We start from the raw sequence: 22,304 nt of genomic DNA, 5'->3' as shown, positions 1-22,304 counted from the left end.
GAAAATGACCTGCAGAATAAACCCTCCTCCTCACAGCTGCCTTCTCCCTTATTGCAGATGATGTGGTTGTTACTGACAAGAAGCACATGGCTCTTTAATCACCACTTCATTAAGTCAGGATTCCGATTTGACTCAGCCATGCCTCCTTGCCCGTCCAACATCTCCCGCCCCAACTAATGCGACTAGGCCCGATACTCCTCCCTCTTTCTCCCCCGCCCCACTACAAAGTTTCTCCCTGCAGGCAGTCACTGAGTCCAAGGTGCTAAAGGAGCTCCTTAAAAACTTGACCCCAAAAACACATCCGAGTCAGATGGTTTAGACCCTTTCCATTTTTATCTTTCTACCCTATAATCGCCAAGCCCATCAAGCCTGGTTTGCTAACTACCTCTCTCAAGGAGTGCAGTGTATACAGTTAGCTGTCTCAGCCACTGCCTGTCACCAAGGGAGCACCCCAATGCTCGATCCTAGGCCCCACGCTCTTCTCAATTTACAATAACAACATAGCTCAGGCAGTAGGAAGCTCTCTCAGCCATTTATATGCAGATGATACAGTCTTATGCTCACCTGCCCCCTCACCGGATTTTGTGTGAAACACTCGACAACAAACCTTTCTTAGTGTCCAACAAGCTTTCTCTAACCTTAATCTCTTTCTGAACACCTCCAAAACTAAGGTCATGTGTTTTTGTTAGAAGGATGCCCCTCTCCCCACAGGTGTGATTACTACCTCTGAGGGTTTAGAGCTTGAGGTAGACACCTCATACAAGTACTGGAGAGAATATCTCGTGACATATCAAAGCTGCAGGCTAAAGTGAAATCTAGACTTGTTTTCCTCTATCATAATTGCTCCTCTTTCACCCCAGCTGCAAAATAACCCTAATTCATATGACCATCTGACCTTTGCTAGATTACGGAGACATAATTTATAGATCGGCAGGTAAGGGTGCTCTCATCAGATTTGCCACCACTGCTCCTTATAGAACACATCACTGCACTCTATACTCCTCTGTAAACTGGTCATCTCTGTATACCCGTCGCAAGACCTACTGGTTGATGCTTATTTATAAAACCCTCTTAGGCCTCACTCCCCCCATCTGAGATATTTACTGCAGCCCTCATCCTCCACATACAGCACCCGTTCCGCCAGTCACATTCTGTTAAAGGTCCCCAAAGCACACATATCCCTGGGTCACTTGTCTTTTCAGTATGCTGCAGCTAGCGACTGGAACGAGCTGCAACAATCACGCAAACTGGACAGTTTTATCTCAATCTCTTCATTCAAAGAATCAGTCATGGACACTCTTATTGTGTGCTTTGTGTGATGTATTGCTGTCTCTACCTTCCTGCCCTTTATGCTGTTGTCTATGCCCAATAATGTTTGCAACATGTTTTGTGCTGCATCCATGTAGTGCTGCTGCCATGTTGTGTAGCTACCATGTTGTTGTCATGTTGTGTTGCTACCATCCTGTGTTGTCATGTGCTGCTGCCATGCTATATTGTTGTCTTAGGTCTCTCTTTCTTTAGCGTTGTGGTGTCTCTCTTGTCGTGATGTGTGTTTTGTCTTATATATTTATTGTTTAAATGTACCCAGCCCCCGTCATTGTAAATAAGAATTAGTTCTTAACTGACTTTCTTAGTTAAAAAAAAAAGTAATGAAACAAGTCTCAGGGGCGAGCCGACAACAAAAGTCAATTATATCTGTTCGCAGACCCCCCCCCCCCAAATGTGCTCTTTCCCTCTTTGCCAATTCATAGTATGACATTGCTGTAAGGACACCAAGGGCAATGGGATTTAACAGGGTAATCAAATAGAATCTGTAATTAAAATATCACATAAATGCACAATCGTATTCAACCTGTAGCCCACTCAGCGCACGGCAAGCAGCCCCCACAATTGCCTCCCTTGGCTTTGAAACAGTACGAACACTTACTGCTAATGTCTCACAGTTATTTTTCTACATAGTCATCCTTTACGTGGGATGAAAGGAGAGATAGGGCACCTAAAATAATAAGAACTGTAAATGACAAGGAGTGTGTACACAGTTCATCTTGATGTCATAGTTTAAATGTGATTACGTAAAGTAATTCCCTTTCAGTTAAGATGAGTAAGCAAACTCCCTTGAGTGTGTGATGTAACGTGACTGTTATCATTGATGTACATAACTTGAAGGGAACTGAACACATATTCCTGGATTAAAATAAACTGTCATTGGAGATTTTTTTTATCTCCTGGACTAAGCTTAATCTGGGTCGAGGAAAGCACATCAAAGAGTTCAGGCAGTCTTAGATCATGTATGATCACCACAACGATGAGCCTTCCCTGTTAGCTACAGTATAACTCACCAGTATACAGTGGATGTCGTTGCCAGCCAGGTCTGTCGCCGGGGCCTGTAGTAACCTCCAATCACGGCCCTTGTTGTAGGTGATGTAGGTCTTCACCTGGTTGTCTAGCCTCCTGTTTGCAATCAGCATGCCTTTGATACCTGCTACCTAGGGAGAAATAGAGAACAAATTCAAAAACAGACACTAAAACTAGCCAAATCCAAACACCAAAACAGATTACATGATTTTCTTAAATGTGTTTTTCAAGCACTAAACAGTACCCAAAACGCCCCCTGACAGACATAGCTACGGGAAGTAGGGGTGTTGAGGGTACTGCAACAACCCAGAAAAAAATATATACTAATACAAATATATATATACTACCTGCCAAAAGCTTTAGAACATATACTCATTCAAGGGTTTTTCTTTATTTTTACTATTTCTACATTGTAGAATAATAGTGAAGACATCAAAACTATGAAATAACACATATGGAATCACAAAGTAAGAAAAAAAATACAATATATTCTTCAAATAGCCACCATTTGCCATGATGACAGCTTTGCACAATCTTGGTATTCTCTCAACCAGCTTCACCTGGAATTATTTTCCAACAGTCTTGAAGGAGTTCCCACATATGCTGAGCACTTGTTGGCTGCTTTTCCTTAACTCTGCAGTCCGACTCATCCCAAACCATCTCAATTTGGTTGAGGTTGGGGGATTGTGGAAGCCAGGTCATTTGATGCAGCACTCCATCACACTCCTTCTTGGTAAAATAGCTCTTACTCAGCCTGGAGGTGTGTTGGGTCACTGCCCTGTTGAAAAACAAATGATAGTCCCACTAAGCCCAAACCAGATAGGATGGTGTATTGCTGCATGCAATACTGTGGTAGCCATGCTCGTTAAGTGAGCCTTGAATTCTAAATAAATCACAGTGTCACCAGCAAAGCACCCCCACACCATATCACCTCCTCCTCCATGCTGTATGGTGGGAAATACACATGCGGAGATCATCCGTTCACACACACACCGCGTCTCACAAAGACTCGGCGGTTGGAACCAAAAATCGCCAATTTCGACTCCAGGCCAAAGGACACATTTTCACCAGTTTAATGTCCATTGCTCATTTTACTTGGCCCAAGCAAGTCTTTTCTTCTTATTGATGTCCTTTAGTAGGGGTTTCTTTGCAGCAATTCAACCATGATGGCCTGATTCACACAGTCTCCTCTGAACAGTTGATGTTGAGATGTGTCTGTTACTTGAACTCTGTGAAACATTTATTTCTGCTGCAATTTCTGAGGCTGGTATCTCAAATGAAATTATCCTCTGCATTCCATATGTGCTATTTCATAGTTTTGATGTCTTCACTATTATTCTATAATGTAGAAAATAGTAAAAATAAAGAAAAACCTTGAATGAGTAGATGTTCTAAAACTTTTGACCGGTAGTGTATATATACTGTATATATATACTGTGTATATATACTGTGTATATATACTGTGTATATATATATATAATTTGATTTTTCCACAAAAGTAGTGCACTGAGCCTTTAGTAGTCCTGTATTAGCGGACTGATATAGCTGTCTGGAGAGCGGGCAAATTATAATTATATATATTGTTTTTTATTCTCACAAACGTAGTGCACTGGCCCTTTCATAGTACTCTATTAGCTGGCTGCTATAGCTGTCTGTAGTGCAGGCAACAATAATCCCCGCAACCCCACAGTCGACAAAAAGTTCTCAGCACCCCCAAACCCCAAATATCTTGCCACGGCTATGCTGACAGACATCAGACTGGTCACAACCCAGTCTCCTTTTCCTTCAATTATCTCCCTTTAATTGCGCCCCGATCAACTGCCCACCACTGTTGTGACTACATTACAACGCTGGATGTTAAAACTGATAAACTGTCACATCCACGAGACACCCACTCACAAAGTGAGAGAGAGAGAGAGAGAGAGAGAGAGAGAGAGAGAGAGAGAGAGAGAGAGAGAGAGAGAGAGAGAGTGAGTCATGGCTCCTTGCCTCCTTAGTCAAACTGTCTTCCTGCAACCCATCCAGGATGGAAGTGTGATGGGGGTAAACCTGACGACTGTGCTTTAAATAAGACCCATACTGCAGCAGACATTGAGGGCCCTCAGTTGTATCACCTTACCAGTATAAGTGGCACTAATAGGCGCCATGTTTGACATCGTTAGAGAAAAACGTCCACCCGGGATGGACACGGCTAGTGAGGCAGGACGGGGCCCCTCCCTCCCCTGACCAGACTTGTCAATCACAGCGGTAATTATTTATCGTCCCCCACAGTAATATTAAATATAGACTGATGAATGCATGTGGATCCATCTACAAAGACAAAACAAACAACACAACAACTTTTTAGCACAGTAGAGAATAGTATGATAAACGATCACTGAGATACCAGACTTCCCCCAGTACATGCACTCGGTCTCCCTGCAAACAGCCTTTTACAATCTCTCAATATGCATTAATGAAGCTTTCCGCAATATATTAGAAATATGGATCCACTGCTGAATCAGGGAATCAGAGGCTCCGAATAGGGGGGAAATGTAGGGAGGGGTTAAGAGAGCTGTCAGAGAGCTAATACACACACTCACACAATGCTAGGCTAACAGAAAGGAGCATCATCATCATGACCATTACATTACTTAAATCATCTAGCTAAACTTCCCTCCCTCCAGCCCTCTGTCTCTTCTTCTCTCCCTCCTACTGTACCAGTCACTCATTCAAAAGCTACAGGTATGTATAGCTCTGAGTAAGGTGGGAATCAGGTAGTTCATAATTGGGCTATTGTTGATTTGTAGGCCTACCACTCTGATTATTAATTGTGTTAGGCAAGTTAGGATATTCTGTAATATTCAATGTGGAAGTTCATACCTCTGGGAGATGGATTGAATCAAAAAAACCTAACACTAAATGGCTGATTAACTCGACTGGGAGTTAGAGAAAAACGTTTTGATTGAAGGGAAGATTGTCCAGATTGAAACCAACTGACACTCAAGTGAATAAAATAATTTATTTGTGAGAGAGAAAGACTGAGAAAGAGAAAGTGAGAGAATACTGACGAAAGGCAATTCATTATTTGACAATCCAAGGAGAAGAGTAAAAGCCTGTTGCGTTCACTCAGTCTCTCTGTTCCCTGTTGAGCTCAAAGTACTTAGTGAATGATTCCTCTCTGAGTCCTTGAGGCCATTGGCCTTCTGAAGCCCAACACTCCAGGGTTTGTTACAACAATACTTGGGACTCCTACAAAGCACTTTGGTCAGAGTTATATCTCCAGTCTTTTTCAGAGGAACTCAGAGCAAAAGTCTGCCTCTTCAAAAACAAAAGAATGAAGAGAAACTTTAAAGTGATACATACAGCATAACTTCAGTTTACAATAGTTTGTAACTAAAACATGCATGTATGCCCAAAGGGTTAAACTAGTTAAAACAACATCATACAAAACTGGATTGGTGTAACTTTAACCAGTTTTACCCACTGGGTATGACCATTAATTTGAATACTAATTCCGTTTTTGTAAACCATTAATAACACACGTTAGAAGGAACAGTAGTAGTAGTAACATTGTTAATGACTGCTGACTCTGAAGATCAGACCCATATCTCACTCCTCTGCCTCCCTCCATCACACCTGCCAGTGTCTGGGTGATAAATGGGGGATTCATCCTGAGAAAGAAGGGGGAAAAGGAGGGGGGACGATCCGCAACGAATCTTAATGAGACCTACTAACAAGGTATAACACACACACACACACACACACAAGCACGCTGAGGACACCTACCTCATACAGGTCCAGCATCTGGTTGCCCCCCAGGCCACGGGTGGTCTTGACGTTCTCCATGGCCAGGGTGAAGAGAATGCCCCGGGTGTCGGAGAGGTACAGGTTGTATGTGTCGTTCTGGTTCCACTCCTGTACTGCCGCGAACACCTGGTGCTCGTCTGTGCTGACAATGTGGAGGTCCTGGTGACAGCGGATGGGATGGTAGGAGAGGTTCGAGGATTTATAAAGAGATAACGGATCTTATGGGTTGGGGTTGTAACATGCCGCCGAGTACGTGTTGGGTGTCACAAGATCAGGTCTGGTGTGCGTATTGAATGTTAAACACTATAGCTGCCAATGTTCTCCACACAACATATAGTGTCTTTTAACAGCTGCAATAGAAGAGTGAGAATACACACTATGAGACTGCACATCGTTGTGTAGTAGTGCTACAGATATTTTGAGAGCTAAATCCTTTTGTTGAAGGGAGAAAACAAGAGGGGAAATTGTTAGTTACTTCAAATCAAATTGGATTTGTCCCATTCTATGTATACCACAGGTGTAGACTTTACCGTGAAATGCTTACCTACAAGCCCTTTCCCAACAATGCAGAGTTGAACAGTAAGAATGAAAAAACTATGCAATCTGAATAATTGATCTACTGCATGAACTGTGTATCCGGAGGCATGTGTGTGTGTGTATCACTGTAAAAGTGCATGTTGCTTACTTTAGGCAGAGAATATTTCGGCAGTTTGATTTTGAGGAATGGATCCCTCTGGTAGGAAACATAGTAGCTGGCCTGTCCTGCTGTAGTAACCTGGAACACATTGAGCCAAGACACTGAGTATTCCCTTTTTGTTCAAGTGTATAATTTGTCCATAAAACAGTACACATCACATTAATTAACTATTTGGATTCATCTAAAACCTTCATCAATGTATCAATCATTACTCATGCTGCAACCCTCAGCCAAGTTAACATGCATGTTTTTTTTTGCAAATAAATTCATTAAAAATCCTACAATGTGATTTTCTGAATTTTTTTCTTCTCATTTTGTCTGTCATAGTTGAAGTATACCTATGATGAAAATTACAGGCCTCTCTCATCTTTTTAAGTGGGGGAACTTGCACATTTGGTGGCTGACTAAATACCTTTTTGCCCCACTGTATACTTTATTGTCAGAGAGGAACATTGAAGCTTGAGGTATTTAAATGCCTATTTACAGTTGCTTCTATTGAGAAAATAACAATAACATCTCTTGGCTAGCATACAGCGGAAACTGGTCCTCTTACACCCTCTCCTGTTGTCTATGCTTTTTGTGGTTTTGGAGGTAGACTTGGGTAAATATCTGGTAAGGACAATCAATAGCCTCATTATTCTCTGTCAAGAGAAATCTTTAACTCTCCCAAGCAATGCTCAGTGGCCTGTCTTAGGAAATTCATCCTTAATGATACCAGCGCCTCGGCAAGCAAACACTTGAGCTCTTAGCTGCTGTTAGCCTATGCAGTACAAACACCACGAGCAGGGAAGAAAGTGCTAGAAACCTGTCATTAGAGAACTGAAACAGCTACTGTAAAATGAGCAGTGCAGTTAGATTAACAAGAAATGAAGCTTTCTGACAATATTAGATATGTCTATGTCCTGGAAAATTGTCTTGTTACTTACAACCTCCTGCTAATTGCATTAGCCTACGTTAGCTCAATGTTCTAGTGGAAGGATTTTTTGCAAATTGTTCCAGTCATTGGCAGCAGAGAACTGGAAGGAAAGGTGGCCAAAGGCCAGTGAGCTGAGATAAGGCAGAGCTTTACCTAGCAAAGACTTATAGATGACCTGGGGTCAGTGGGTTTGGCGATGAATATGTAGTGAGGACCAGCCAACAAGAGCATTCAGCTTGCAGTGGTGGGGTAGTATATGAGGCTTTGGTGAAAAAAACAGATGGCAATGTGATAGACATCATCCAATTTTCTGAGTAGAGTGTTGGAGGTTATTTTATAAATTTGCCGAAGTCAAGGATCGGAGGGATAGTCCGTTTTACGAGGGTATATTTGACAGCATGAGTGAAGGAGGCTTTGTTGAGAAATAGGAAGCCGATTCTAGATTAAATTTTGGATTGGAGATGCTTAATATGAGTCTAGATGGACAGTTTACAGTCGAGCCAGATACCTATGTTTTTGTAGTTGTCCATATATTCTAAGTCAGAACTGTAGTGATGCTAGTCGGACAGGAGGATGCGGGAAGCGATCGGTTGAAGAGCATGCATTTTTTTTACTAGCATTTAAGAGCAGTTGGAGGCCAAGGAAGGAGTGTTGTTTGGCATTGAAGCTCGTTTGGAGGTTTGTTAACACAGTGTCCAAAGAAGGGCCAGATGTATATAGAATGGTGTCGTCTACATAGAGGTGGACCAAAGAATCACCAGCAGCAAGAGCTTCATCATTGATATATACAGAGAAAAGAGTCAGCCCAAGAATTAAACCCTGTGGCACACCCATAGAGACTGCCAGAGGTCCGGACAACAGGCCATCCGATTTGACACACTGAAGTCTATTTGAGAAGTAGTTAGTGAACCAGGCAAGGCAGTCATTAGAGTAACCAAGGCTGTTGAGTCTGCCGATAAAACTACGGTGATTGACAGAGTTCGAAAGCCTTGGCCAGGTCGATGAAGGCGGCTGCACAGTACTGTCTTTAATCAAGAATTCATCCACAAAACAAGCTGCTGGCTTTCTGGGTTGGAAATGGGCGAGGTGAAATAGGATCATTATTATATTACAGAACTAATTTGGCCTCTTAGTGTGCTTCTAAGTGCACTTCAATTGGAGGGAGGGTAGGAGAGAGAGAGAGAGAGACGGTTTTGAACTGAAAAAGATATTTGGATGATTGATTTTTCCTTACCCACTTTCATAGAATTCATTCAATTGTGACGCAACGCGAGAAAACATTGTGGTTTCCCTGACTTGAAGATGCGGTCGGAGGTTTAGGTTGAGTATTTGTGGGTTTAATTAGGGAAACGTATGAGTGTGGTCAAACATAGTTGAGGGATCTCTTAGACCACAGAACTTCTTTTTTGGTAGTTCAGTCTTGTCCTATCGCTGCAACTCCCGTACAGACTAAAGGAGATGCAAAGGAGATGCGAAGGTTGAGAGCCATGCGTCCCCCGAAACATGACCCTGCCAAGCCGCACTGCTTCTTGACACACTGCAGCTTATTCCGGAAGCCAGCCACACCACTGTTTCTGGAAACGGCGCACAACTGGCGGCTTAAGTCAGCGTGCAGGCACCTGGCCCACCTCTAGGAGTTGCTAGAGCAAGATCGGACAAGGAAATCCGCCTCATGGTTCTCTCGGACACAGCCGGGAGTGACACAGCCCGGGATCGAACCCGTGTTTGTAGTGACGCCTCAAGCACTGCAAGACACCAGAAATCTTAATTTCCATTATTCTGGCAGAATGAAGCCAATCATGTGTAGAACCTGCATTTTACCTGAAAATGTGACTTGACTTTGAAGAGGTCTTGGCCCTGCGTAGGCTGTAACAAGACGCCAGAGTTTTTCAAAGGCATCAGGTTTAGGGCTGGGAGTTCTTCCGGAACTCCTGACATAGAATACTAGAGCCTAGAATTTTCCTGGTCAAGCCCCTTTCTCAAGGGAAAACTCTTGGCTCTAATTGAAATAGTTAGGAACAGGAATTCTCCCTGACCATGTGACCTGACCTGGAAAACCTTCTGGCCCTAACTCATGTTCTAATAGAAATACAGCCTTTGGAGTTAAACTTGTATGGAAAAGTTTTTGTACTTAACTGGATTGGATTGGAAGGATAATTATTCATACTCCTGCATTGTCTTGGCTGTGTGCTTAAGGTTTTTGTCCTATTGGAGGTGAACCTTCGCCCCCCTTCTGAGGCTCTGGAGCAGGTTTTCCCTCTATCCTGACTAGACTCCCAATACCTGCCGCTGAGAAACATCCCCACAGAATGATGCTGCCGTCACCATGCTTCACCATAGGGACGTGCCAGGTTTCCTCGAGACTTGACGCTTGGCATTCAGGCCAAAAAGTTCAATCTTGGTTTCATCAGGCTAGATTTTCTTGTTTCTAATGTTCTGAGAGTCCTTTAGGTGTATTCCGGCAAACTCAAAGCGGGCTGCCATGTGCCTTTTACTGTGGAGTTGCTTCCGTCTGGCAACTCTAATATAAAGCCCTGGTTGGTGGAGTGCTGTAAAGATGTTTGTCCTTCTGGAAGGTTCTCCCATCTCCACAGAGGAACACTGGGGCTCTGTCAGAGTGACCATCAGGTTCTTGGTCACCTCCCTCACCAAGGCCTTTCTCCCCCGATTGCTCAGTTTGGCCGGGCAGCCAGCTCTAAGAAGAGTTTGGTGGTTCCAAACTTCCTCCATTTAAGGATGATGGAGGCCACTGTGTTCTTGGGGACCTTCAATGCTGCAGACATTTTTTTGGTACTTTTCCCCAGACCTGTGCCTCAACACAATCCTGTCTCGGAGCTCTACGGATAACTGACCTCACTGATTCTTTTTGCTCTGACATGCACTGTCAACTGTAGGACCTTATATAGACAGGTGTGTGCCTTTCCAAATTATGTCCAATCTATTGAATTTACGACAGTGGAGTCCAATCAAGTTGTAGAAACATCTCAATGATGATCAATAAAAACAGGATGCACCTGAGCCGATGTCGAGTCTCATGGCAAAGAGTCTGAATACTTATGTGTTTAAGTTATCTGTTGTTTTTTTTTTATACATTTGCAAATACAATTTAAAACCTGTTTTCGATTTGTGATTATGGGTTACGGTGTGTAGATTGATGAGGGAAAAAATGATTTAATACATTTTAGGATAATGCTGTAAAGTACCAAAATGTGGGGGAAAAGTAAATGGGTCTGATTGCAAAATCAACAATTATCAATGGTCCCCATATCTATCCTAATCAAGAACATACTGCCGTTAATACAATGTGTCAACATAACAATTCATCATAAATATTCATATTCATCATACCATTTTCTCAAACCTGCGGATCAACCAGTTGTTGCATGTGGTGCTGTAAAATATGCAAATCCCCTCCCAGTCCTAGCCAAACCAAGTTGTGCGTAACACATAACAAATGCCCATAATATTGAAGGCTAACGATGCTTATCCTATGCAATGCATCATGGTCCCTATACAATATGGTACGATATATTATTCTCAGACAGAGCCTTACCTGAATAAACATATAGTCATCTTGGACCACCAGTGAGCTGATGTCGATGTACCCAGGGAAGGGGTAGTTTCTGTTGGGCTCTGAGCACGTGAGAGCCTGGCATGTTACATACTGTATACCTGCCAGATGAGGAGATAGAGATTACTGGAGATCTGGATTCATCCAGCTGTGGATTATCGTGGATAATTACATAATTAGTCATTCTATCCTGTGTTTTAGTGCATAAGAATAGTCTCTTTTTGTATGCTAGTGTTTTTCTAACCTGATACAAACTTGTCTTTGTGTGAATTCGCCATAAGACTGGGCGTATAACGTAAGATCCATTTGGGTGCGAACAAAGCATGTGGCATCCTGTGAGTTAACTATCTACAGGAAGTCACTTGTACAGACAGAAACTTGCAGAGAGGAGCACATTATAGCGTTTGCTGTTGCGAATGCAGTTAAATCTGCGCAGACAAACTAATTGCCTTTTTACACACTATCTGCTGACTGCCACCTGTACAAAAAGGATGTACCTCTGTATAAAAGCTGGGACCGGACACTGTTCGTTGGGCATTAACTGCAACAACTGTTGAAGTGCAGAGTGGACTGCTCCATTGTTGCAGATCTTATAGTAAGGTTGTTTTGAAGAATACAGAGTCTCTCTCCTTTTGGTTAGAATTTCCACCACAGGATCAGGCCACCTATTCTCGGGAAGGTGAGGATGCCTGGAAACCGAGGCTATATGTCTGTATGAATTGAACTCGAGGGAACTTTTGCATGGTTTGTGATTGACATGCAATAGAGGAGGCAGCATTACACTTCTGACAATATACTGACTGTGTATGTACAGTGCCTTGCGAAAGTAGTCGCCCCCCTTGAACTTTGCGAACTTTTGCCACATTTCAGACTTCAAACATAAAGATATAAAACTGTATTTTTTGTGAAGAATCAACAACACGTGGGACACAATCATGAAGTGGAACGACATTTATTGGATATTTCAAACTTTTTTAACAAATCAAAAACTGAAAAATTGGGCGTGCAAAATTATTCAGCCCCTTTACTTTCAGTGCAGCAAACTCTCTCCAGAAGTTCAGTGAGGATCTCTGAATGATCCAATGTTGACCTAAATGACTAATGATGATAAATACAATCAACCTGTGTGTAATCAAGTCTCCGTATAAATGCACCTGCACTATGATAGTCTCAGAGGTCCGTTAAAAGCGCAGAGAGCATCATGAAGAATAAGGAACACACAAGGCAGGTCTGAGATACTGTTGTGAAGAAGTTTAAAGCCGGATTTGGATACAAAAAGATTTCCCAAGCTTTAAACATCCCAAGGAGCACTGTGCTAGCGATAATATTGAAATGAAAGGAGTATCAGACCACTGCAAATCTACCAAGACCTGGCCGTCCCTCTAAACTTTCAGCTCATACAAGGAGAAGACTGATCAGAGATGCAGCCAAGAGGCCCATGATCACTCTGGATGAACTGCAGAGATCTACAGCTGAGGTGGGAGACTCTGTCCATAGGACAACAATCAGTCGTGTATTGCACAAATCTGGCCTTTATGGAAGAGTGGCAAGAAGAAAGCCATTTCTTAAAGCTATCCATAAAAAGTGTCGTTTAAAGTTTGCCACAAGCCACCTGGGAGATACACCAAACATGTGGAAGAAGGTGCTCTGGTCAGATGAAACCAAAATTGAACTTTTTGGCAACAATGCAAAACGTTATGTTTGGCGTAAAAGCAACACAACTCATCACCCTGAACACACCATCTCCACTGTCAAACATGGTGGTGGCAGCATCATGGTTTGGGCCTGCTTTTCTTGAGCAGGACAGGGAAGATGGTTCAAATTGATGGGAAGATTGATGGAGCCAAATACAGGACCATTCTGGAAGAAAACCTGATGGAGTCTGCAAAAGACCTGAGACTGGGACGGAGATTTGTCTTCCAACAAGACAATGATCCAAAACATAAAGCAAAATCTACAATGGAATGGTTCAAAAATAAACATATCCAGGTGTTAGAATGGCCAAATCAAAGTCCAGACCTGAATCCAATCGAGAATCTGTGGAAATAACTGAAAACTGCTGTTCACAAATGCTCTCCATCCAACCTCACTGAGCTCGAGGTGTTTTGCAAGGAGGAATGGGAAAAAATTTCAGTCTCTCGATGTGCAAAACTGATAGAGACATACCCCAAGCGACTTACAGCTGTAATCGCAGCAAAAGGTGGCGCTACAAAGTATTAACTTAAGGGGGCTGAATAATTTTGCACGCCCAATTTTTCAGCTTTTGATTTGTTAAAAAGGTTTGAAATATCCAATAAATGTCGTTTCACTTCATGATTGTGTCCCATTTCTTGATTCTTCACAAAAAAAATACAGTTTTATATCTTTATGTTTGAAGCCTGAAATGTGGCAAAAGGTCGCAAAGTTCAAGGGGGCCGAATACTTTCGCAAGGCACTGTACATAATTGTAATTTGACCAGTATGTTGTGATTTGCATTCTATAATGGTGATTGGTTCATACATGCAATACGTGAAGTTGTAGATTTGTCACTATTCAACGTGATCAACTATGATCGTTCTCTGTGTACAGAAAACAAAACTCTCTCTGATTCCGGGGGTCGAACAACAGCAGCAGCAGATAGCTAGAATAAATAATCTCACAATTTCCCCTATGGATGACCTTGGGTGGCGTTGCCATGGCGAGTTATAGAGCTGACCCTCCCAGGGTGAGAGGGATGAGAGGGAAAGGCCATATTAATCAAGTATCATGCACTGCATTTATCAGTGGGGTAAATCTACTGTCTCTCCCCTGGGACACAACGCTCTAAACCCAGGGTGGAATTTATTCCTTGACAGACGCTCACTCTCTTCTATCGTTTGAGGGCTGATAATTGGACTGCAAATGTGGGAGCATTTATCTGCAGTGTGTGACACAGAGAGAGAAATAAAAAGAGGTGTGTGTGTGTGTGTGTGTGTGTGTGTGTGTGTGTGTGTGTGTGTGTGTGTGTGTGTGTGTGTGTGTGTGTGTGTAGTGCTACTCACGTCCATTGGGGGTGTGTGCCTCCATGTGAACCAGATCTGACTCCTTGTCTAGACCCGTTACAGACCTGGATTAAAGAAGAGGAGAGAAGGAAGGAGGAAGAGGATGGAGGGGTAAAGTAAATGGAAGAAGAGGAGGGAAGACAGAGAGAAGAAGAGGAGAAGAGAAGCAGGGAAGAACAGGATGGGAGAAGATTGGGTGAAGTAAAGAGGAAGGAAGAAGATTGGGTGAAGTAAAGAGGAAGGAAGAAGAGGAGAAGGAGGAGGAGGGAAGAAGAGGAGAGGAGAAGATGAGGTGGGAAGTTGGGAAGTTAAGGAGGGAAGGAGAGGAGAGGAGGAGGGAAGAAGAGGAGATGGTTAATGAAGGAGGGAAGAAGAGGAGAGGAGGAAAAGTGGAGAGGAGGAGAAGAGGAGGGAAGAGGAGGAGAGGAGGAGGAGAGGAGAGGATTAGGGAAGAGAAGGAGGGATGAAGAGGAGAGGAGGAGGGAAGTGAAGGAGGGAAAAAGACAATAAACAGAAGATGAGTCTCAGCAGAGGTATTCCACTCCATATACAGACGTCTCATGTAAGCGTTGTCTCAACATTGATGGCAATAAAATAGCAATACAATCCCATGTGAGGACATTCTCCTCAGGGATGTGTGACAAAATGTCACATTACCCTTAGCAACCCGCACAGCAACAACCAGACGCTGTGGGTTTGTTATTTTACCAAAAAGTGCTATCTGTCACAAAAGTGTAAATACACAACAACCTACATATGGTATTTATATTGTCTGGCACTGTACACCGGCAAGGCTGTGCCCCATAATTAAAGTTTGAATCACCGAACTGTATTATATAATTGTATTGGGTATAGTGGACTAACTAGAAAATATTGTTTTTGTTAAGTAGGCAAGTCAGTTAAGAACAAATTCTTATTTACAATGGCAGCCTAGGAACTGCCTTGTTCAGAATGACACATTTTTACCGTGTTCTGTTCGGGGATTCGATCTCACAACCTTTCAGTTACTGGCCCAAAGCTCAAACCACTAGGCTACCTAGATGGTTTATGCAAGTTGCTGTGGGCAAATCTGTCAGCAGCTCGACATTTACACACACACACACACACACACACACACACACACACACACACACACACACACACACACACACACACACACACACACACACACACACACACACACACACACACACACACACACACACACACACACACACACACACAGCATCCCCTACATCTCTAGGAAGGAAAGCAATGAGGCAGAATAAATTCAGAGCTACATTTGTGATGAGAGTGTACTTCCGCAGAATGGGGAGGGCCGACGTGATTAGATGAGAGGCGACTTATTACACAGTATCTTCCTGTTTTAAAAATGTACAGCACGTATGGATAACCCCTAATGAAAAAGTAAGGATTGTTAAGATGAACCAGAATGTGACATGTGAGAGGCAGAATGTGAAATGGTGACACTGTGGATGTAGATGTATCACAGTCCAATCATATAAACAGTGGAAATGAGCAGAATGGTACACAAAATTTCCCACCAGCAACACTCAGTCATTTAGATATCTTGTTGAAACGTATTATCAATATCCTTCACAGGCAGCAAGCAAACAACATGTTCCACACACTGCTAGTGATGCTCCAATACAGTTTGTGAGGAGAGTCTGAGTAAACAAAGGAAAAGATCAGGACAACAGAGAGGACGAGAGGAAGCGAAAGATGATGAGAAGAAAGAAGACAAGCGAATGACTCACCAGTAGAACCTGTTCACATGCTCATGAACCAGCTGCCATTTTCTCCCAAAGTCCAGGGAGGCGTACAACTGTGAAGAAGAACATAAAGAGAGAAAGAAAAGAGAGATAGAGAACATATAGTCTACTTATCACAAGACAGGAAGTAAAGTGACAGTGGGCATGACTCATGGCAGGATAATGCTAGGGAAGAGCATACCCAGGGCAATAAAGTGTGACACTCTAGATGGCTGACATTACCTTAAACTGACATCATCATTATAACTCAGACCATTCATGTTAACTTATAGGCTCCCAAATTACATATATGGCCTATCCTGTTTCCTTTTCCAATTTTAAATTAGCACGAGGAATAGATAAAGCACTTCAAGTCCAATATGTCCGCTGCAAAATAGATTCAACATTATTGTTTGCTTTTCCTCAAACATCAAAACCTTTGGTGGATTCTTGGCGACCAAATGAAGTGGAGTGCTTATACAGTATATCAAGTTTTGTATCAAACAAATGGAAACCAACGCCTTTAGAGGAAGAATACAAATCCAGAATGCTACTGTAAATTAAGAACATACTTGTCCAAAAATAAATATATTGCCCTGTTGACGATCAGGTGTAGTACTGCAAAAGGCCTAATTTCATTGGTCTAATTATATTTTCCACTTCCTGGGTGCATAATGACAGGGTGCATTTTGTTCCATTACACTAATTGATGCTACTGATGTTGCTTCCTGCTGACTGTTTGTATTGTTATTTTAGTCCTACAGACAGAGTCAGTGGCCTCAGTCACCCAAGTCCTAGACTGTTTTCTCTGATATCGCACAGGACTAAAAGGCTCCTGAACAGCCATAAGACATCCAAGCCATAAGACTGCTGAACTATTAATCAAATGTCCACCGGACTATTTACATTGACACCCCCCCCCCTCCATTTGTTTTGTACACTGCTGCTGCTCGATATTTTTTATTTTTTTGTAACTTCACCCCTACCTACATGTACAAATTCCCGCGACTAACCTGTACCCCCGCACATTGACTCGGTTCCCGTACCCACCATATACAGCCTTGTTATTGTGATTTCATCGTGTTACTTTATCTTATTTTTTACTTTAGTTTATTTGGTAAATATTTCTTAACCAACAGTGCAGTTCAAGAAGGGTTAAGCATTTCACAGCTAGGTCTACACTTGTTGTATTTGGCGCATGTGACAAATAAAGTTTGATAGGATTTGATAGCTGTAAACGTTCTCACTGGCTGGCTTCAGACGATATAAAAGCTGTTGTCTGTAAAAAAAGGCATGTGTATGATCTAGGAGCCTTGACTGTGATTCAGACTGCTGAATGCCCACTCTTTGGGGCCGCAACGCACCATGTGCATCAGCTATAATGTTTGTACATAAGGTTCTGTGTTTTCCCTTAATCTACATTAGAATAAATTCTTCTTTAGATGAAGACACAACACATGCTGTGTGACGCCCTCATGCCCTGTGATGTTTTTGTTCTTGTACATAATCAGATGTTTTTGGTAGTCTGCTTGACATGTTCTCAAAAGCTTGCATTTTTTACCTACCTAGTTTAGGCACAATCATGACTCTCTTTTTCCGTCTCTCTTTCCTGGTAAACCATATGTTCTACTTTTACAATTCTGCAGTTGGTGTCAGCATTTTGTATTCTAAAGTACACAGCTAAACAAGCCTCAAAACACAATGACGTACGTACCGCCATATAGATTTAAAATGAAATCCTCCGTCAACATGAATAGATGAGTGGAACCAACAACTGTTATCCTCAATCATTCAACATCCATTTAGACAGGTTTCCCAGCACAGCTCTTCCTCTCTCAGTCTCTTGGCTATCGCCGGGCAGGCCTCATCAGTGACTCTGGATCCGGCAGGTGTTTTGATTTATTGACGCGAGTGGAAAACTATGAAGCTCACTTTGTGACAGCTCTGAGTTTTAGTATAAACATGTCATTGGCCTGATGAATGAGTGCAGCTTGAGCTCACCCAGTTGCATTGTATGTCACTGTCCAGAGTGATAAGAGACTAGCCCGGCCTAGCTACCAGCTGCCTGGCTCAGCCTGCCTGCCACCGCAGACTGCTATTGGGAGGAACATGGGTCCGCCTGCCTGCCACATGCAGGATCCTAATAAGGTGGTTTAACTATAGGATCAGATCTGGTACCAAGCCAGTGATAAATAACAGGATGATAATGATTAAATTCAATTCAAATGTATTTATATAGCCCTTCGTACATCAGCTGATGCCAGTTTAGTTACTATTGTGTGTGTGCATAACAATTTGTTTGCATGTAGCAAATATGGATAAGTTGTAACTGGTGTTTGATGATTGTTGGCCTCGAAGCTGAATGTCAGATTTCCGCTCTGATAAAGGCAGAACATTATCATGGAGTTTGTGACTAGAGTCTCTGACAATGTTTTGGGCTTTCCTCTGACATAAGTTGGTGATGCAACCGGTCAGGATGCTCTCGATGGTGCAGCTGTAGAACTGGAGAGCTGTAGAGCTGTAGATCTGGAGACCCATGCCAAGTCTCCTGAGCTGTAAAATGTATTGTCATGCCCTCTTCACATCTGTCTTGGTGCGTTTGGACCATGATAGTTCGTTGGTGATGTGGACACCTAGGAACTTGAAACTCTCGACCCGCTCCACTACAGCCCCGTCAATGTTAATGGGGTACTGCTCATCCCGCCCTTCCTACAGTCCACGATCAGCTCTTTTGTAATGCTCACACTGAGCGAGAGGTTGTTGTCCTGGCACCACACTGTCAGGTTGCTGACCTCCTCTCTATAGGCTGTCTCGTCATTGTCGGTGTGTCATCAGCAAACTTAATGATGGTGTTGGAGCTGTGTTTGGCATGCAGTCGTGGGTGAACAGGGAGTACAGGATGGGACTAAGTACACACCCCTGAGGGGCCCCAGTGTTGGGGATCAGCGTGGCAGACGTGTTGTTGCCTACCCTTAGCACTTGGGGTTGGCTCGTCAAGAAGTCCAGGATCCAGTTGCAGGGGGAGGTGTTTAGTCCTTAGTTTAGTGATGAGCCCCATGGATACTATGGTGTTGAATGCTGAGCTGTAGTCACATGAACAGCATTCTCACATAGGTGTTCCTTTTGTCCAGGTGGAAAAGGGCCGTGTGGAGTGCCATTGCGCCATCTGTGGATCTGTGGGGGCGGTATGCGAATTGGAGTGGGTTTAGGGTATCCAGGAAGATGCTGTTGATGTGAGCTAAGACCAGCTTTTCAAAGCACTTCATGGCTACTGACATGAGTGCTACGGGGCGGTAATCATTTAGGCAGGTTACCTTCACTTCCTTAGGCACAGGGACTATCGTGGTCTGCTTGAAAAATGTAGGTATTACAGACACGGTCAGGGAGAGGTTGAAAATGTCAGTGACAGTGTAGACAATTTCCAGTTGGTCAGCACATACTTTGAGTACATGTTGACTTGTTTAAAGGTCTTGCTCACGTCAGCTACTGAGAGCATCATCACACATTCAGCCAGAACAGCTGCTGCTCTTGTGCATGCTTCAGTGTTGCTTGCCTCGAAGTGAGCATAATAGGCATTTAGCTCGTCTATTAGGTTTGTGTCACTGGGCAGCTTGTGTCTGGGTTTCCCTTTGTAGTCCGTAATAGTTTTCAAGCCCTGCCACATCTGACGAGCGTCAGAGCCGGTGTAATAGGATTCAATCTTAACCCTGTATTGACATTTGCTTGTTTGATGGTTCGTCTGAGGGCATAGCAGGATTTCTCATCACCGTGTGGATTTGTGTCCAGCTCCTTGAAAGTGGCATCTCTAGCCTTTAGCTCAATGCGGATGTTACCTGTATTCCATGACTTCTGGTTGGGATATGTACGCACGGTCACTGTGGGGGTGACGTCATTGATGCACTTATTGATGAAGCCAATGACTGAGGTGGTATACTCCTCAATGCCATTGGATGAATCCCAGAACATATTCCAGTCTGTGCTAGCAAAACAGTCCTGTAGCGTAGCGTCCGCGTCATCTGACCACTTCTGTATTGAGTCACTGGTACTTCCTGCTTTAGTTTTTGCTTATAAGCAGGAATCAGAATTGCCAAATGGATGGCGGGGGAGAGCTTTGTATGCATCTCTGTGTGTGGAGTAAAGGTGGTCGAGAGTTTTTTTCCCTCTGGTTGCACAGAAATTTGGTAAAACGTATTTAAGTTTGCCTGCATTAAAGTCCCCGTCCACTAGAAGCGCCGCTTCTGGATGAGCATTTTCTTGTTTGCTTATGGCCATATACAGTTGTTTGAGTGCGGTCTTAGTGCCAGCATCGGTCTGTGGTGGTAAATAGACGGCTACGAATAATATACAGTGGGGCAAACAAGTATTTAGTCAGCCCCCAATTGTGCAAGTTCTTCCACTTAAAAAGACGAGAGAGGCCTGTAATTTTCATCATAGGTACACTTCAACTATGACAGACAAAATGAGAAAAAAAATCCAGAAAATCACATTGTAGGATTTTTATGAATTTTTTTGCAAATTATGGTGGAAAATAAGTATGGTTAGGAGTATGGTTAGGAGTATGTAGAACGTCAGCCATCCTCTCCAGCGCCATCTTAAATCTTATGCCTTTGTCATTAAGGGAAGGAATAAATGGGCTTTATTTTACCATTGTCCATATGACTGATATCATTTAGATAAAAATGCTCAATGTCATATCTGGAGGTGATTTTTTTACGAGTGAACATGAGCATATTTCTGTGACTGATACATCAAAAGCTGTAAGTCATGTCTCCACAAGGTAAGGTTCATCACCTCTTAGCACAAAGCGTATGACAGTCTATTGGCCAGTTTGACAGTGTCTTGGCAAGTCTGACAGTCTCTTGGCCAGTCAGACATGGCCTTGGTCAATATGACAGTGTCTTGGCAAGTCTGAAATTGTATTGGCCAGTCTGATAGTGTTTTCACCAGTCTGACAGTGTCTTGGACATAATGACAGTGTCTTGGACACAATGACAGTGTCTTGGCCAAAGTGAACCTGTATAAAAGCTGTACTACTGTATACAGTATGTGGTCAATCTTGACAGCCGTCCCTTCAACATGGTCTCTTTTAGTAGCTGTACATAGATACAGTACATTATTTCACCAACACATGCTTTTGAACACTGTACTATCACTACCTATTCATTATGGTAGTGGATATGAGATGATGACTAAGATGACTGTCATTCTGTCCGTCATGTCTGGATCCTGATTGACAGAGGAAACAGAGTGACATCATTTGACAACAGTCTGGGTCCTGTGAATGTTTAGCCTACTGTGAGCTCTGGATGAGCCCTGGGCTAAAATGGCAGTCATTTGCAAGGCAGACTTAAGTTTTTTTTGCAGAAATGCCTTCCGGAACACTTTCATGTGCAAACTTGTATGCCATCTGTAAATCCGAATAAAATAGTTAAATTACAAGCTAAGTTGGTTTAGCCATGGAAAAAGTCAGCAACCTTCCCGCTAGCCATGATTAACTGAGATAATGAGTGGGCTGGACATGCAGAGAGATGATTTTGAACTGGTATGTCCTGTGGCAGGTTTCTTCCTTTAATATGAGCACGCCAGTATGTGTAGGTAATCCTTTCTAATGTGGCTTTTTTGAAAGATATCACATAGTAGAACTGCTTAAGTGCTGCTCTCCACTTTCTAGAGGACCGAGTTTTAAATTCAGTGGAATTAGACTTTGATAGCTAAGGAAATTGAGAAATTCTGGCGTTTGATTGCAAATATGCAGACGGAGTCAAAAAGCGAACACAGAAGGCTCCGGATTACATCTTCAAACTAAGGGCAACCATAGCAACTGTGACAAAGAGGGGGAGAAGCGTCAATCCATGTACACGGGTAAGAGAGTGTAGCTAGCTACATTTTCAGATATTACACATTTCACATTTTGTCAGCAAGACATTTTCATTTAAAGTTAAAGTGTGCTGTTAGCTAACTAGCTAATGTTAGCTGGCTGGCTAGCTATCTAACATTACATGTATGATCTGTGTAGTAATATTATTTGTATCTCAGAGCCATTTGCATTGCTAGTTATAACCAAATGTTAGCGAGCTAACATTGAACATCATTGGTTAGCTACCTGCAGATTCATGCAGGGTAGTAATGTTATGAGTTGGGATTATGGTTAATTGTTTAGCTAGCTAGCTACATGTCCAAACAAAACACTTCACTATGCAAGTA

The 22,304-nt window shown here is 42.8% G+C and overlaps 1 protein-coding gene across 1 annotated transcript in view; it reads right to left on the bottom strand.

The window, feature by feature from the left end:
* LOC135537176 (VPS10 domain-containing receptor SorCS3-like) overlaps nt 1–22,304 on the bottom strand; it is a 225,431-nt gene that overhangs the window by 34,094 nt on the left and 169,033 nt on the right. The window contains exons 5-10 of the mRNA XM_064963385.1: nt 16,107–16,174; nt 14,350–14,414; nt 11,311–11,429; nt 6,830–6,919; nt 6,124–6,303; nt 2,340–2,486 (exon numbers count right to left, since the gene is read on the bottom strand). Of these exons, the coding sequence (XP_064819457.1) occupies nt 2,340–2,486; nt 6,124–6,303; nt 6,830–6,919; nt 11,311–11,429; nt 14,350–14,414; nt 16,107–16,174 (669 nt within the window). The remainder of the gene's footprint in view (nt 1–2,339; nt 2,487–6,123; nt 6,304–6,829; nt 6,920–11,310; nt 11,430–14,349; nt 14,415–16,106; nt 16,175–22,304) is intronic.

This window comes from Oncorhynchus masou, chromosome 5 (assembly GCF_036934945.1).
Source record: "Oncorhynchus masou masou isolate Uvic2021 chromosome 5, UVic_Omas_1.1, whole genome shotgun sequence".
NCBI classification, from domain to species: domain Eukaryota; kingdom Metazoa; phylum Chordata; class Actinopteri; order Salmoniformes; family Salmonidae; genus Oncorhynchus; species Oncorhynchus masou.
The sequence above is the reverse complement of the archived record's forward strand: the minus strand, read 5'-3'. Positions and strand labels throughout refer to the sequence as shown.